Source organism: Salvelinus namaycush, chromosome 24 (assembly GCF_016432855.1).
Source record: "Salvelinus namaycush isolate Seneca chromosome 24, SaNama_1.0, whole genome shotgun sequence".
Lineage (NCBI taxonomy): Eukaryota > Metazoa > Chordata > Actinopteri > Salmoniformes > Salmonidae > Salvelinus > Salvelinus namaycush.
Window position 1 is genome coordinate 12,721,920 of NC_052330.1, and position 17,486 is coordinate 12,739,405.

The window sequence follows — 17,486 nt, forward strand, 5'->3', positions numbered from 1 at the left end:
GAATTTCCCATGCTGCCCCATGATGAAACATAGCCATATTGTCTGCCCTGAGGGAAACGTGACAGTAGCCCTCACTGAAAGCTGTGTAATTGACCATAGGGCACTGATACAGGATAACTGTGTAACCACTTATTCAGTCAAAAGCCTTTTCAATCACAAACGTTCATACATCATGCAAACCACACAGTCTGTGTTTGAACTACGTTGGTGTCATTTGATTTCCGTTACTGTTCAAAGCAATGGAATTATTGGATGCAAGCATGAGGTCCCATTGCAAACACACGTGGCCCAATGTACAACAAGCAAGAAATCCACCAGAACCATCAGAACTGTCACAAAAGCTGAAGTCCTCCCATCAATTCTCGTTGCCACAATTACTCCCACTCTCTCGTTCCCTCTCTTCTCTCCCACCCAGACGTAATCCTCTCCAGCATCAGGCCACAGCATTAACGGCAGATTAAGGCTTCCAGCTACATCCACAACCGTAAATTCATTCAGCCAGCCCGTCGTTCAGTCCAAATGTTACACATAAAGTTAACGTGGCTGGTTAAATTAACATCATGGGGATTCTGTCATTCGACTAAAAGCCCAGATATACACCGACTTAATGACCCTCTAATTACTGTACAGCTAAAACCACATCTAATTCAACAACACGCCACAGCCAGTCTCCGCTCGCCAAATGCACTCTAGAAGCCTAACGACTGATAACACGCTAATGTGGTCAATATTTTTTTGACGAGTCCTCATACAACTACTGTCAGTGAGGGGCTAGAAAGTCCTTCTCCAGTCATCTACCACAGTGTACAAGCCTCTGTGCTGGAGACCTACGCAGCTCAAGTCCACTTAAATCGACACATTCTCCTCCTCTGTGGGAAGGAGCCGAGATCCCAGGCCCTTTACCTTCCATTCTTACCATAAAAGCCTCTACTCTCACTCACCAGGCAGTGAAGGACCCACTGGAGCTGTCCCCTTCCTGTACCCGCTGTGCTGGTCTCGCTCTCTGGGTGGAGTAGGGTGCATAGTGAGCACGGAGGCTGCATCAGTGATCGGTGTGGGTGTAAATATATGTTTGTGTGTCAGGCTCCTGGTCATCCCTCCCTCTTCAATGACAAGGCACTTCAGGCCACACCCCAGCCAGATTAGAGAGTCCTTACAACAGCCCAGATGTACCAGTCCCTCGCCTGCAATAACCCCACCCGTTAACCTTTTGCACTCTTTTCTCCTTCTTGGACTTTCTCTCCCTCTCTTCTCCCTTCCCTTCCTCTAATTCCCTGCCTCCTCCTCTCTCTTCAGCTCCCTCTCTTTCCCCTTCTCTTCCTCTAATACACTCTCCCTGCCTCCTCTCTCTTCAGCTCCCTCTCTTTCCCCTTCTCTCTGCAGAGTTAAATTAGAACTAGAGTTGCTGCGTTCAGATGGCTCCTCCCCCTCATGTCCATGTGGCATCTGTTTCCACGGCAGCGGTGTGGTCAACTACAGGCCTCAAGTCACATCCCACCCCCAGGGAATCTCTCTCTCTCTCTCACATGACCTTGAGAAGGGTCAGAACTAGAGGTCGATTGATTATGATTTTTCAACGCCGATACCGATTATTGGAGGACCAAAAAAGCCGATACTGATTAATCAGACAATTTTTTTTATTTATTTGTAATAATGACAATTACAACAATACTGAATGAACACTTATTTTAACACATCAATAAAATCAATTTAGCCTCAAATAAATAATGAAACATGTTCAATTTGGTTTAAATAATGCAAAAACAGTGTTGGAGAAGAAAGTTAAAGTGCAATATGTGCCATGTAAGAAAGCTAACGTTTAAGTTCCTTGCTCAGAACATGAGAACATATGAAAGCTGGTGGTTCCTTTTAACATGAGTCTTCAATATTCCCAGGTAAGAAGTTTTAGGTTGTAGTTATTATAGGAATTATAGGACTATTTCTCTCTACACGATTTTGTATTTCATATACCTTTTGACTATTGGATGTTCTTATAGGCACTTTAGTATTGCCAGTGTAACAGTATAGCTTCCATCCCTCTCTTCGCCGCTACCTGGGCTCGAACCAGGAACACATCGCAACAGCCACCCTCGAAGCAGCATTTGCATTCGCATAACAGGCGGGCTCCTCGTGAGGCAGGTTGTTAGAGCGTTGGACTAGTTAACCGTAAGGTTGCAAGATTGAATCCCTGAGCTGACAAGGTAAAAATCTGGCGTTCTGCCCCTGAACAAGGCAGTTAACCCACCGTTCCTAGGCCTTCATTGAAAATAAGAATGTGTTCTTAACTGACTTGCCTAGTTAAATAAGGGTGTAAAAAAAATCTGCAAAATCGGCATCCAAAATGACCAATTTCCGATTATTATGAAAACTTGAAATCGGCCCTTCCGATTAATCGGTCGACCTCTAGTCAGAACCCTGGATATGGAATTCAGCAGAACTGACTTCTCTGATGCAGACACAGAGAGCAGTAAAGCCACAGCTAGAGAGAAGTTATAGTGGTGGGTAGGATACCTGACAGGATATAGGCTCTGATCAAAGCTTCAACTATCAGAGGAAATCCCATGCACCGAGGTGTACTGAGGCCACATAGTTCTGGACCTGAATGACTAGCAGGAAGGCCATGGCTGGGTTACAAGATGTCTACATTCCAAATGGCACTATTCCCTTCATAGTGCATTCGTTGTGACGAACGCACGACGCACTAAAAATACGAGATATAGGAAAGACAACACAACTTACACACTACTACTCATATCCACATTCATATATCCAGTTAAATTAGATCGTTAGAAAGAGGAGCGGTGCTGTGATCATGTGTTTTAACTCGTTTTTTGTCTGAGTAACCTCTGGTGGCAGAGCATTCCACCATGACATGGCTCTATACATAACTGAGGGAAGCATTCAATCTGTTTTTTGTTTGGGTACCGTGAAGAAACCCACAGTTGCGTGTCTGGTGGGGTATGCATGTCAGACTCTGAAGTGTACGCAAATAGATTATACAAGTGGTTAGGCATTTTCAACACACACGTTTCTTAAAAAGACTAGGAGAGAAGAACAGTACATTTCTCGTCAATCATTAAATAACGATCACACGCGGCGTTGATGTTATTTCTGTGTGTGCAGTTAAGGCCAATGCGTGCAGCTTTGCTTTGCTTTGAGCCAGCTTTGCTTTGCTTTGAGCCAGCTTTGCTTTGCTTTGAGCCAGCTTTGCTTTGCTTTGAGCCAGCTTTGCTTTGCTTTGAGCCAGCTTTGCTTTGCTTGAGCCAGCTTTGCTTTGCTTGAGCCAGCTTTGCTTTGCTTGAGCCAGCTTTGCCTTGCTTGAGCCAGCTTTGCTTTGCTTGAGCCAGCTTTGCTTTGCTTGAGCCAGCTTTGCTTGAGCCAGCTTTGCTTGAGCCAGCTTTGCTTGAGCCAGCTTTGCTTTGCTTGAGCCAGCTTTGCTTTGCTTGAGCCAGCTTTGCTTGAGCCAGCTTTGCTTTGCTTGAGCCAGCTTTGCTTTGCTTGAGCCAGCTTTGCTTTGCTTTGAGCCAGCTGCAGCTTTGCTTTGAGCCAGCTGCAGCTTTGCTTTGAGCCAGCTGCAGCTTTGCTTTGAGCCAGCTGCAGCTTTGCTTTGAGCCAGCTGCAGCTTTGCTTTGAGCCAGCTGCAGCTTTGCTTTGAGCCAGCTGCAGCTTTGCTTTGAGCCAGCTGCAGCTTTGCTTTGAGCCAGCTGCAGCTTTGCTTTGAGCCAGCTGCAGCTTTGCTTTGAGCCAGCTGCAGCTTTGCTTTGAGCCAGCTGCAGCTTTGCTTTGAGCCAGCTGCAGCTTTGCTTTGAGCCAGCTGCAGCTTTGCTAGGTCGTTCTTTGCTGCACCTGACGATATTACCTGACAGTAATCAAGATGAGACCAGCGCCTGAACAATTAGTACAGTTGGTCCGTGTCAAAAACACAGAACATATGTTTATAACAGACATACCCCCTCCCCATCTTCACAACAACTTGGTCAATATCACTTGACCATGATAACTGACTATCCAATGTTATTCCTGGAAGTTCAACTTTTTCAACGGTCACACCTTTAATGCACAACTCCAGGTTGAGGTCTAAGAGAACGCTTTGAACCAAATACAATGATTTGTGATGCTTTTGCAATGCTAGTGAAAAATAAGTGCACTATATAGGGAACAGGCTTCCGTTTAGGCTGCACCTGATGTCCTCTCTGCTGTCTGGCACGTGTAAATAGGAAGCTGTTTGGTGTGTTCAGAGGACTGAGATGAGAGCCACCTTCGTGCTCCTCTGTCACCCAGCTGAGAGACACATCCTGAGTCTGATGACACTGGTTTCAGCAGGTCACTGCTTCCTGTCCCTGGGCCTATTCATTCAAAGCCATTCCTGCTATCACCACTGGGATGAGAGACCTAGCCTCCAAGTGTGTGTGTGTCTGTATGTGTGTGGGTATGCCCACCTGTGTCAACAGCAGTCACTCCACCTACCCTGACTTGTGCCTTCCTCTAATCATCGGTCCGGGCCCTCCCTTGCCCATGCTGTGGTCGTAGCTGGGGTCCACAAACTTGAAGACGTGGGAGGCTCCGAACTGCAGTGTGGCTCCGCTTCGCAGCACGGTGGTCTCTGTGACACACTGGCCATCCACGTAGGTCTCAGCCTCCAGACTGTGTGGCGTCACTGTCACCAGACCCTCTGTGTGCATCAGTTTGCAGTGGTGGGGCAGGATACCTGGACCAAACAGCTGGAGACAAAATACACTCAGTATCACAACACCCTTGAACTCAGCTAACTTATAGTCCAGTCTAGGCTAGTAACTTACAGCTAGCTCAATGTAGCACGTGACCACACACACACACACACACAAAGGGCAGGTCCTTACCTGGATGGAGCCGTCGTCTGTCGTGTCTGAGCCCACCTCAGTGACACTGTGCTGCAGACGGTAGAGCTTTGGTTTGTCCCTGGAGTCGGAGCCGTCTATGTTGGAGACCAGGAGATAGTCAATACACACAATATGGAGAGACACACACTCACTACACACAGAGACACAAACACGCACTACAGAGCACAGCAGGAGACACACACTACAGTGCGGGGATTTGAGTCGTACACCTCACACACAATACATACACGAGGGGAAAGAGACAGACAAAACCATGTATTCCTAACAACTACCAGTAGACCAGATCAGTTGTGTATTTTGATTAGTAAACCACATATTTTAGTAAAAGCAAGCAGGAACTTCGTTAACATGTATTCGTCTTCTGAAAATGTTGTTAGTTGTGAAAATCCTCATTTGCAAAAAAGCACTTGCTATTGTTAAGCCAAACAATATTGGTCATGGGCCTTAAACGTGGCTTGGTGCAGAGGAGCTGACTTAACGTGGCTAGCCTTCACACAACCCCGCCCTAGACAGTGAGGCCCTCCTCTGATTGGCTGAATCATGGCGCAAAAAGGAATTCAGGAAAGTAGCATTCAGTTGCTCATAGACACTGATCTCAGGTCTGTTTTGTGCCGTTTCCCCGTAATAGTTATGGTCAACATTTTGGGGGTGGAGAAGCTGATCCTAGATCTGTGTCAAAGGGCAACTTTTGAGAGTGGGTAGAAGTTGAACCTAACCACTGATACGATCAGATCGGTTTCCATCACTATAACGGTCAAAAATAGAATTCTCAATCTTCAGGGTAATCTGATCCTAGATCTGTAGTTAAGGGCAACTTCTACCACAAGCCAGCTTGTTTCCAGAGAAACACAGCAGTAGATGGGTCTGGTGATGAGAGTGGAGGAGAGGCATGTGTGGTGGGTAGGCAGGTTTACCTTCCAGGTGCTGATACGTGTAGTAGCCATAGTGATTCCCCCTCCCTAGGTGAGCAGACATGCAGAGGAGGCGGTCGCAGTAGGGACAGACAGAACAAACACCATGCCAGAGGAGGCCAGGAGAGAGGACACACACACACAGAGCAGAGGTTGAAAATGTTGCAGCAAGGAGAAAATGCAGCGCCATTCTTTGCCTCACACGCGCACCCCAGAGTCCACACACAGACGCGCACACCCCAGAGTCCACACACAGACGCGCACACCCCAGAGTCCACACACAGACGCGCACACCCCAGAGTCCACACACAGACGCGCACACCCCAGAGTCCACACACAGACGAGCACACCCCAGAGTCCACACACAGACGAGCACACCCCAGAGTCCACACACAGACGCGCACACCCCAGAGTCCACACACAGACGCGCACACCCCAGAGTCCACACACAGACGCGCACACCCCAGAGTCCACACACAGACGCGCACACCCCAGAGTCCACACACAGACGCGCACACCCCAGAGTCCACACACAGACGCGCACACTCTAGAGTCCACACACACCCCCCAGGGTCCACACACACACCCCCCAGGGTCCACACACACCCCAGAGTCCACACACACACACACACATACTTGTGCGAACATGCAGGGAAATAGTCCAAACACACACACTTCAGACTTCCACACACAGCTTTCCCCCAAACACTCAACACACACCTTGAATCCCTCATGCGGAAAGAAGAAAACCCTAGCCTGGGAGACATGCTCTTTTGTTGCAATGCACTCAAACGGAACTCAAACCTTCAAACCAAATCTCTTAGATACCTGAATAACTATTAACTACTAAATACATCTCTGACGGGGTTAAGATGGTCTTGAGACAGGGTTAGTTAGCTGTTTGGGTGATAGGTTGGTCAGGGGAGCATGGAGGGCAACAAGCAGCTGTTAGGGCAAGCCCAGCAGTGAGGACTCGCCAAGTTACTGGACACAACATCTATCTGAGGACTAGCTAACTTAGACCTGATGTATTCTCTTGGTGGAGTGGGAGGGGGAGGGGGTACAATAAACTGGGAAGGAGATGCTTCTAAGGCCCACTCACTCACCTTGTACTCAGGGCATCAGGAAGTCTGGTCCATTCAGTATATTTCCTACACTGCCGCTACAGGTGTGTGAATGTCAGTGCACAATCACACAGCCATTACACAGTTCTGTTGGCTATGTGAGTCGAACTAACTGGGCCTTCCTTACAGAATGTCTGTGCTCTCTTGTGTTCGGCGTCAGCTGGGAATGTGTGTATCTTCAAGTGTGTGTCTTCCTGTATCTATGTGTGTGTGTGTGTGTGTGTGTGTGTGTGTGTGTGTGTGTGTGTGTGTGAGATGCACCTGGGCTGAGCTCCACCAGGTAAGGCAGTTTCTCTGGGGGTAGAGAGCCGTACAAGGGCCCGTCCATGCCCTTCCCTCTGAGGCCCTTGTCCTCTGGTTTCCGGCCCTTCTTAGGCACGTAGTCTGGAGGTCTCTTCTTCAGCTGGAACACTAGGGCTCCTGAAACAACACAAGGAGCTGCGTTGTGACCCAGAGCTACCAGGAGAGGGCAGTACAGACGGGGGACGTCAGATAAAAACACAACCCATACAGACAATGAACTAGTTTAAAACCTCAACAACCAAGTCGGTTAAAACTAGCTTTTGATTGTTCTTGTAAAGTCAACTCCCTTTAGATCTGCACGTTTCATTGAGACTTTTGCGTCAACACTACCTCTGTCGTTGGGCCAGTCTCTGAAGATCTGAAGAGGACACTCCGTATCGTCCAGGACGATCTCCTTCCCAGACTTGTCATCTGTGTGCTGCAGGACCACAAAACACAACCGTAAAACCACCACACATTCAACTGGAAGAGTGACATATCAACATGCATCGACTTGTGACCACACAACCATGGCTTAAATATAGTGTGGTGTATATAGGGTGTACATAGGATGTGTTCCAAACCATTTGATTATTTTCCATTAGAACATAAGCCAATAGCTAGCTGCTCTCCCTTTTCCTTGGTATGTCTCCCTCCATGTCTCCTTCACGCAGACATGACCTCTCACTCTATTCCTGTCCAACCCTCTCTCCCTCCTTCTCTCCCTAATAATGGTCTCTCCCTCACATCTCTGCTGTAGTAATGACTGACTGTCCAACAAGACGCTGGTGAGAAACATGCGCTGTCCATGTCTGGTCACAGCAGTTTGATGTTGTATATATTAACGACAGGTGTATAATTGAGAGGCGGATGGAAGGCTGGAGAGAGGGAGGGGGAACTGAATGTGATTGGCTGTGACTGGAGCTGTCAGGCGGCAGGGATAGGAGGCATGTGGCGGCGAAGGTCAGCGCTTTAGCGTGGAGATGTCTGTCACATGGTGACAGGAGAGATTAGGCCAGCCATTCTGCTGCTACTCTGTCATCCCTTCCCGGGACTACATACACACACACACCTGCTGGCCTGGCACTTTGAAGAAAAGCAATTAAATTACAACCAAACCGAAGACTGTGTCAACAGTCCCTTTCCTGTTTTAATCTGACAGACGACTAGGAAGAGTGTGGATGGCTGGATGAGACAGAGTTGAATCAGGCGGGTTGGTGCTGGGTCGGAATGAAAGCTCTCCAGGACCACGGTTGGCTTCCAACGGGGGAGAGTAAGGTCTAGTTGTTCTTGGTAAGGGATGGGGTGCGGACTCTTACCCTGGCGATGCAGTACTCCCGGGGGTTCTCCTTCTCCAAGCCGTACTTCTCCAGGGCCTCCACCACAGCAAAGTCTGCCATGTCTGTAGTAGACAGCAGGATGGTCTTATAAGGGATGTTGGGCTTCAGACTGTCTGCATAGATCCTCAACGTCCCCCCTAAGAGACAGAAACAGGAGTTGGAGTAACATACACACACAGCACGTGACACATTCATTTTATTGTGCCACATCTGTACTCAATATATTTTGTTTTCCTTTTGCAGAAATATTCCACATAGCAGCATACCTCACCATCAGCACTCTGTCACACACTCTTTCTTTTCTCTCTCTATCAGACTACAGACTGGCTCTGAGTTAACAGACAGGGCTGTAGGTCTAGGACGCTTGCCCATTTCACACAGGGCTTTACTCCTCTGGACTGGGACTAGAGAGAGAGAGAGACTGAGGAGGAAGTGGGAAGGGGGTTTATGTCCGTGTCAGATAGAGGGGTTTTTAGCTGAGAGTGAACCAGCAGAGAAGACCAGAGGGCTTATGGTTCAGGCCTCCAGATTACATAACATCTGAGGTCTGGATATCACTCAATAGGAGAAAGTCTGATAAGTTGATGCTGGATAGTAATTTTTATCATGCAGGAACTGCCGTTGTTCAAACAAACTTACAGAAGTAATCAAGGCGCTCTCATGTAGTGAATAAATGTAAAAGCCTTTCATGTATTACGGCTAGGCAGGGCAAAAATAAATAAAAACGTCTCGTCGCAGCTACAACAGCCTTCCTCAGGGTGACAAAGAATAGTGGTGGACAAACACGTTTATATCGCAACTCTCACAGGAAGTGACTCAATTCTTTACCATATGTAATTGATAAAGGAAACAAACTTGGGGGGGGGGACACATTCAAGATACAAAGATGAACAAAATAAACATGGGATAATGAGAATGCAACACCACAGAAATCATAAAAAGAAAAAACTATCTGTGTACACGAGCTCACGTTAGCTAACGTTTGAATAGAGAAAAACATTTTTACCTAAAAAGAAAAATCACCCAATACTACCACCAACATCGATCGTAGACCAGCATCAAATTCTATTGGAATATGCACATGGAGGTTTGGTATAAGCAACAGCCTTACAATACCATGGCAAGGTCAGCCTTCCAGAAGCAAGATGCCATTCCTAAACCTCGTTTTCAAACAAGTCCACCATTTTCCCAGTTAACAACAATGTTTTTCCTTAATGCCTTCACCCCAAAAAAATGTCTCGCAATGTCGATAAACTACTTGAACACAGGAATAAGGTGTACAGAGGTAATCTCACTAAACAAGAAAATGAAGCCATTAAATGGCTTTCTGAGAATGACAACGTTCACAGTGTGACAGATATTTTATGGGGGAGGGACAAATATGAACAGAAAGCCTAAAGACAGCTCAACACTGACTATTACCTGCCTTTGGTTTCTAGCCCTTTGGAGAATATGAAATTAGAGTTGGGTGATATCTTGGGCCATGCCAAAGATGAAAAGTGGACCACTAAGGGTGCGTTCGTAAATTCACTCTGGTTATCTCCGATTTCAGAATTCTCGGGACTCCCGAGTGGCGCAGTGATCTAAGGCACTGCATTACAGTGCTAGCTGTGCCACTAGAGATCCTGGTTCGAGTACAGGCTCTGTCGCAGCCGGCCGCGACCGGGAGACCCATGGGACGGCGCACAATTGGGACGGCGCACGTCGTACGGGTTAGGGGAGGGTTTGGTCAGCAGGGATGTCCTTGTCCCATCATGCTCTAGCGACTCCTGTGGCGGGCCGGTCGCATGCATGCTGACACGGTCGCCAGGTGTACGGTGTTTCCTCTGACACATTGGTGTGGCTGGCTTCCGGGATAAGCGGGCATTGTGTCGTGTTTCGAGGACGCATGGCTCTAGACCTCCGCCTCTCCCGAGTCCAAATGGGAGTTGCAGTGAAGAGACAATTGGATACCACGAAATTGGGGAAAGGAAGAAAAAATAAATTAAATAAATAAAAATAATAACAACTTTCACCCATTTAAATACCTCTCATCTGAATGTGCCAGAGTGCGGAATAATTGACGAATTTACAAACTCTCAACTCAAATTTACAAACGTTGGATATGACCGTGTCAGTAACCGCAGCACCAGCTAGTCACTAACGCTCTAGATAACATGAAAACAGCTCTGCTAGGGCGAGTAAAATGGTCAGTGAGGTTCGCTCATTTGTGTCTGGAAGTAGATAGCAAGCTAGACAACTTTAGCCAGTTGGCTTGGGTGTCAACTGCCATTGTGAGGTCAGAACGCCCAGATCAACCCTACTCCTCAGCCAGAGCGTCCAGTGTGCGAAAACTCTGAACTTATGAACAGACAATCTGACAACGCTCTGAATTTATGAACGACCCAGAGGGCACTGACACACTGGAGGCAATTTACGAACGCACCCTAATATTACTTTCTTCTCCCTGTCCATCCTAGGTTTGCTTGCTACTACATGTTACCAAAAATCCACAAGGATCCTCATAACCCTCCTGGAAGGCCAATCACAAGCAAAAATGATCCTATATCAGAGCATGCCTCTATGCATGTTGATTTCTACATTAAGCCTGGTGTCTAAACTCGTCTGTTTCCTTTAAGATACCACTCACACTCTGCGCTCAAAGATGATGGACCTTCCTATTTGCTAACAATGGATGTTGAATCTCTTTACACCAATATTGTACACAATGACGGTCTGGAGGCTTTTAAGCATCATCTCCAACTGAGGCCAGAGGAAAGTACGCCCCCTGCTGACATTCTCCTTCAATTAAACACATTTTCCTTCTTTTTTTGACTTGAACCTTTATTTAACTAGGCAAGTCAGTTAAAAACAAATTTGCTAAACAACATTTTCCTTTTCCAGGACCAGCTCTCCAGACAACAGAAGGGGACTGCTATGGGGGCTTGAGTCGCTCCAAACTATGCAAACTTATTTATGGGACTTTGGGAAGAGTAGTTTATTCTCTGTTCTGCTAACGATTTTATGTTACAAAATGGTATGGTATGGCAGATACATTTTTTGTGTTCTCTGGAACCGAAAATGAATGGTTATAATTCCATAAATAGGTTAATTCCCTCAATGGGAATGTGAAACTGAGTTTAGAATACAGTCAAATAGAAATGTACTTTCTGGTGGCTCACTCCACACCAACATTTACAGGAAAAGTACGTGCCGCAATACTATGCTCAGGGCGGACAGTTTTCACCCTGCTAGTCTGATTAAGAACATTCCCTTCAGACAATTTCAATTCAAAGGCTGCGCCGTATTTGTTGACAGTGAGGAAGATTGAGGAAAAAGCTGTGGAAATGCATTCTAGGTTTCAGCAACAGGGATGCAAACCTAGTGTTAAACAAGTCTCTCACCAAAGCTAAATCTCTGGAAAGAGAAAGACTTCTCAAAACACACCCACAGGCTTCAAACCCCCAAACCAAATCTACTCTCTGACCCGCCACAGCGAAGAGGTAGCCGGGGTTCAGGATATCATTCAACGCAATTGGAGTATCATTGAAAGTGACCATAAGTCGATGTGTTCTCTGAACCGGCAGCATTTTCCTACAGAAGGGCCCCTACCCTCAAGGATAAGTTGGTGCGCAGCGAACTCACCCGCGTAACTAAGCCAAGTTGGCTCCCCAAGCAACTTCCCATGTGGTAACTGCAATCACATTGTAAAAACAAATCTGTTCAGGGACCTAGAATCTGTCAAGTGCAACACCACATGTGTTGATGTAGTGGCTGGATTGCCCATGTGGGTGCTTTTACATAGGACGTACTAAGAGAAGGCTCAAGGACAGGGATCTTTAAACTGGATCTTTAGAATAAGGGCCACTGCATTGCCATGGTCTAAACGAGGAAATTAAGTATTCTCCCTTCCTGTAAGAGATGTGTTGAATTTTTTTGTTCTTCATTGTTGTTCTCTATTCAGAAGTCTGCTAACATGAGCTCGTATACAGTTTGTTTTTTCCTTTAACGATATTACATTTCATTTGTGGTGTTGCACTCTCCTTATCCCATGTTTATTTTGTTCCTCTTTGTTTCTTGAATGTGTTTTTTCCCCTTTATCAATTACAAAGAATTGAGTCACTTCCTGTAAGAGTTGCGATAAACATGTTTGTCCACCACTATTCTTTGTCACCTTGAGGAAGGCTGTTGTAGCTGCGACGAGACGTTTTTTATTTATTTTTGCCCTGCCTAGCCGTAATACATGAAAGGCTTTTACATTTATTCACTACATGAGAGCGCCTTGATTACTTCTGTAAGTTTGCTCGCACAACGGCAGTTTACTATGCTGCATCAACTTCTGTTTGTTCCATAGTATTTCACCCCATGATCAAAGAGCACCTCATGGATTAACTATAAATCAAAAGAAGCCCTCCCCTCATGTGCCTCTAAGAAGCTAGTCTAATTAAAGAAGTGGCCAGAGGTAGAAAGTTGCCCCTAACCTCAGATCTAGGATCAGATTAAACTAGATTAAAAACAAATGTTTTTACTTCTTCTAAATAACACTTGAGATCAACGCATTTTTAAAACAGTTATGTCATATCGTCACCAGTTGACCAAAACAGACTTGGGATACAGAGAAGAGGCTGCAAAAGAAAAACTACGGAGGGAGGAGAAGAGAGGAAAAAAAATCCTACGGACATTTTTAGTGTTCCCTCCCATGGTTGGCAGAGGGCTGTAAGCCATTGGGAACAAGATGTGAGGCCTGGCAGTGCCAGCCAGTGTGTGGTGTTCACTGAGGACATGGGCTAAAGCGGATTAGAATGGCCCCCTGCTCTGTCTGGCCCAGGCCTTATGTAATTACAGTATGGAGTGTTCTCTACTGGCAACAGATAGGACCGGGACCAGAGACAATGGCTTTGGACTGGCCGATAGGTATATCTCGCTCTCTCACACACACTAAAAACGGCTTAGCTATCACAGTGTCCTTTTCAAATAAAAGTAACACATTTTAAATTGATAGATCCAGGAGTCCCATGACCTTACCCGAGTCTGGCCTGCCGTCGCTGCTGCGGAACTCCTGCATCCTCTTCTCCAGTTTCTGCTGCCGCCTCCTCTTCATCACCACCTCGGGGTTAGAGATGGTCCTGGTGAAGCTGTTCTCCGGCATGTCCTTGTACACCTCTGCTGCCAGTCTGGAGTTCTCTCTGGAGGAGTAGGAGAAACAACACTCAGAAGTACTTCACTGCAAACCTACTCAAAGAAATATATTTACTTTACCATGCAGGTTACTTCTTCATACACTAGCAGTACTATATATATATATATATATATATATATATATATATATATATATATATATATATATATATATATATATATATATATATATATATATATATATATATATATATATATATATATATATAAAATAAAGGGAACACTTAAACAACACAATGTAACTCCAAGTCAATCACACTTCTGTGAAATCAAACTGTCCACTTAGGAAGCAACACTGATTGACAATAAATTGCACATGCTGTTGTGCAAATGGAATAGACAAAAGGTGGAAATTATAGGCAATTAGCAAGACCCCCAAAAAAGGAGTGGTTCTGCAGGTGGTGACCACAGACCACTTCTCAGTTCCTATGCTTCCTGGCTGATGTTTTGGTCACTTTTGAATGCTGGCGGTGCTCTCACTCTAGTGGTAGCATGAGACGGAGTCTACAACCCACACAAGTGGCTCAGGTAGTGCAGTTCATCCAGGATGGCACATCAATGCAAGCTGTGGCAAAAAGGTTTGCTGTGTCTGTCAGCGTAGTGTCCAGAGCATGGAGGCGCTACCAGGAGACAGGCCAGTACATCAGGAGACGTGGAGGAGGCCGTAGGAGGGCAACAACCCAGCAGCAGGACCGCTACCTCCGCCTTTGTGCAAGGAGGAGCACTGCCAGAGCCCTGCAAAATGACCTCCAGCAGGCCACAAATGTGCATGTGTCTGCTCAAACGGTCAGAAACAGACTCCATGAGGGTGGTATGAGGGCCCGACGTCCACAGGTGGGGGTTGTGCTTACAGCCCAACACCGTGCAGGACGTTTGGCATTTGCCAGAGAACACCAAGATTGGCAAATTCGCCACTGGCGCCCTGTGCTCTTCACAGATGAAAGCAGGTTCACACTGAGCACATGAGCACATGTGACAGAGTCTGGAGACGCCGTGGAGAACGTTCTGCTGCCTGCAACATCCTCCAGCATGACCGGTTTGGCGATGGGTCAGTCATGGTGCGGGGTGGCATTTCTTTGTGGGGCCGCACAGCCCTCCATGTGCTCGCCAGAGGTAGCCTGACTGCCATTAGGTACCGAGATGAGATCCTCAGACCCCTTGTGAGACCATATGATGACACATGCACATTTGCGGCCTGCTGGAGGTCATTTTGCAGGGCTCTGGCAGTGCTCCTCCTTGCACAAAGGCGGAGGTAGCGGTCCTGCTGCTGGGTTGTTGCCCTCCTACGGCCTCCTCCACGTCTCCTGATGTACTGGCCTGTCTCCTGGTAGCGCCTCCATGCTCTGGACACTACGCTGACAGACACAGCAAACCTTTTTGCCACAGCTCGCAGCTCTTGCTAATTGCCTATAATTTCCACCTTTTGTCTATTCCATTTGCACAACAGCATGTGAAATTTATTGTCAATCAGTGTTGCTTCCTAAGTGGACAGTTTGATTTCACAGAAGTGTGATTGACTTGGAGTTACATTGTGTTGTTTAAGTGTTCCCTTTATTTTTTTGAGCAGTATATATATATATATATATATAAGCTACAAGTGACATTGCCCTCCTTACCCATCTTCTCTGTTCAGTGCTTGCTCATCTCCGTCCGCAATGTGAGCCTCCTTCTCTCTCTTCTTCTCCTTCTTCTTCTCTTTCTTGGACAGTGTCCGTTTGAAGTTCTGGATTACTCCCTCCTTCTCCCTCTCTGGCCCGTTGCTCTGCATCTTCTGTTGCGAGAGAGAACAAGAGAAAGCGAGAGAGACAGACAAGGGGAAAGGTTACGATAGGTGAGAGGGTGTGAGGTTTGTTACTAAGTGTTTTATTAAGGCAATCAGTGGTATTAGGGGGCCCCAGAGGGGGACTGGCTGGGCTGAGGCCTTAGGACTCAGTGACCCGAGGCCTCCACACAGAGTTGGAACGGGGCCTATTTAACACCTAGAGCCTGAGGCCTAGTGGTCTGGGCACCACTCTACCAACCATCCGAATAAAACCATCAGCTGACAGACAGAACAACAGGGTCAGAGTTCAATCAAAAGCCAAAATTTGAACTGAATTGGCCATAGAAAGCAGAGAGAGCGAGAGCCTTTTCAGAGGGGATCAGTTGGAGTCTAAATCCCCATAAAGCATTAGATGTGTTAAAGCCTTCCAGTGTTCCAGAACTGAACTGTCAAATAGCTGAGCAGGGGACTCTTCTGAGAAGACTGCATCTCTTCCACTCCCCAAAAGCACTCCTGATCTCCTATCACTCACATGTCAGCCTAAAAGCCTTTTGGGGAGCCCTCTATGTACCTCTAGTAGCAGATGCTTCTAGGAGGCGAGGAGAGGTGCTGCCACTAAGAGGAGATAAATGTAGTTTAAGATCTGCTTCCCCTGTGATGACTGGAGTGATGAGTTAAAAGACCCTTTCAGACTGGGTAGGAGAATTGTGTGTGTGTTTAAAAGATCTTTACTGCTCCCCTGGGCAGAGGTGGTTGATTATCCTCACACTGGTCAGAGTGTAGCCACTCATCCCAAGAGATGAAACACACATAACTCATTCACATCTCACACACAAACGCCACCCCACACACACACACTACAGCTTTTTATCCGGGGCCAGGGGGAGAAACACATATTTGGCTGAGGAAATGGAAAGAGGTTCGGGGAGCCGAGGTACTCGAGGTCAAGTATAAAATAAAACAGTTGCATCTCTCTAGGGTGCTAAAGAGCACTAAAGAAGTCTCGGAGCACGAGGCACTTCATTGTATCAGAAGTCTCGGAGCAGGAGGCACTTCATTGTATCAGAGCCAGAAGTCTCGGAGAAGGAGGCACTTCATTGTATCAGAGCCAGAAGTCTCGGAGAAGGAGGCACTTCATTGTATCAGAGCCAGAAGTCTCGGAGAAGGAGGCACTTCATTGTATCAGAGCCAGAAGTCTCGGAGCAGGAGGCACTTCATTGTATCAGAGCCAGAAGTCTCGGAGAAGGAGGCACTTCATTGTATCAGAGCCAGAAGTCTCAGAGAAGGAGGCACTTCATTGTATCAGAGCCAGGATGCACATCAACACATTGAGCAGTCAGTTCCTATGATCCTCTAATGAAATATAGACTAACAAGATCATAGCAGTGGATTTGATGGTTGGGTATTTAGTTACAGTTCTACAGAGGCAGAGCAATCTGATAGTGTTATCATAGCAGAGGTCCTGCTGTGCAGCAGTTTTGAGTCATTTCACTGATGGCCACATCTAAGAATAGAATAGGTCCCTTGTTATTTTCCAATGATGTAACGCACATTCCCAGGAATCCCCAAATCACACCATATAGCCCAGTACTTGCTTGATGTCTAGCAGAAGCATACTGGAAGCCAGGCTTGCCTAAGACCGCTCTGCTCCTTGCTGCTGCTGCTGTTGTCGTCACTCACCTTGGGGATGATGTCGTTCTCATTCTTGAGGACGAAGCGTCCCTCGCGGTCGTCTTTGTTCCAGTTGAGCTGCACCACCAGTGGCTTCTCATCCAGGTCCAGCTTCCGTTCTTCTGCCAGAGAGGGGGAGTCTACCACTTAACACACTGCTTTACACCCTGTTAACCCACACCAGTTAACCCACACCCCTATACAGCCAGCTTAGTGAGCTCTGGGCTATATACTCTAATTTAACATAAATAAACATTAGAATAAGCTTAGGATAAAGCATTAATTATTGACATAGGCAGATGTGGTAGGACTGCGGAGATTTTAAATATTACTATATA

General features: G+C 46.6%; 1 protein-coding gene across 11 annotated transcripts in view; it reads right to left on the bottom strand.

The window, feature by feature from the left end:
- The window catches only part of LOC120019714 (afadin-like), a 120,369-nt gene that overhangs the window by 46,155 nt on the left and 56,728 nt on the right, over nt 1–17,486 (bottom strand). For 4 of the 11 annotated variants that reach the window (XM_038963127.1, XM_038963123.1, XM_038963120.1 and 1 more), the window contains exons 3-11: nt 17,158–17,270; nt 15,332–15,486; nt 13,542–13,702; nt 8,517–8,674; nt 7,549–7,636; nt 7,177–7,335; nt 5,795–5,839; nt 4,860–4,954; nt 4,468–4,721 (exon numbers count right to left, since the gene is read on the bottom strand). In XM_038963127.1, coding sequence (XP_038819055.1) covers nt 4,468–4,721; nt 4,860–4,954; nt 5,795–5,839; nt 7,177–7,335; nt 7,549–7,636; nt 8,517–8,674; nt 13,542–13,702; nt 15,332–15,486; nt 17,158–17,270 — 1,228 coding nt within the window. The remainder of the gene's footprint in view (nt 1–4,467; nt 4,722–4,859; nt 4,955–5,794; nt 5,840–7,176; nt 7,336–7,548; nt 7,637–8,516; nt 8,675–13,541; nt 13,703–15,331; nt 15,487–17,157; nt 17,271–17,486) is intronic. The other 7 variants (XM_038963125.1, XM_038963124.1, XM_038963119.1 and 4 more) reach the window with 3 other exon arrangements.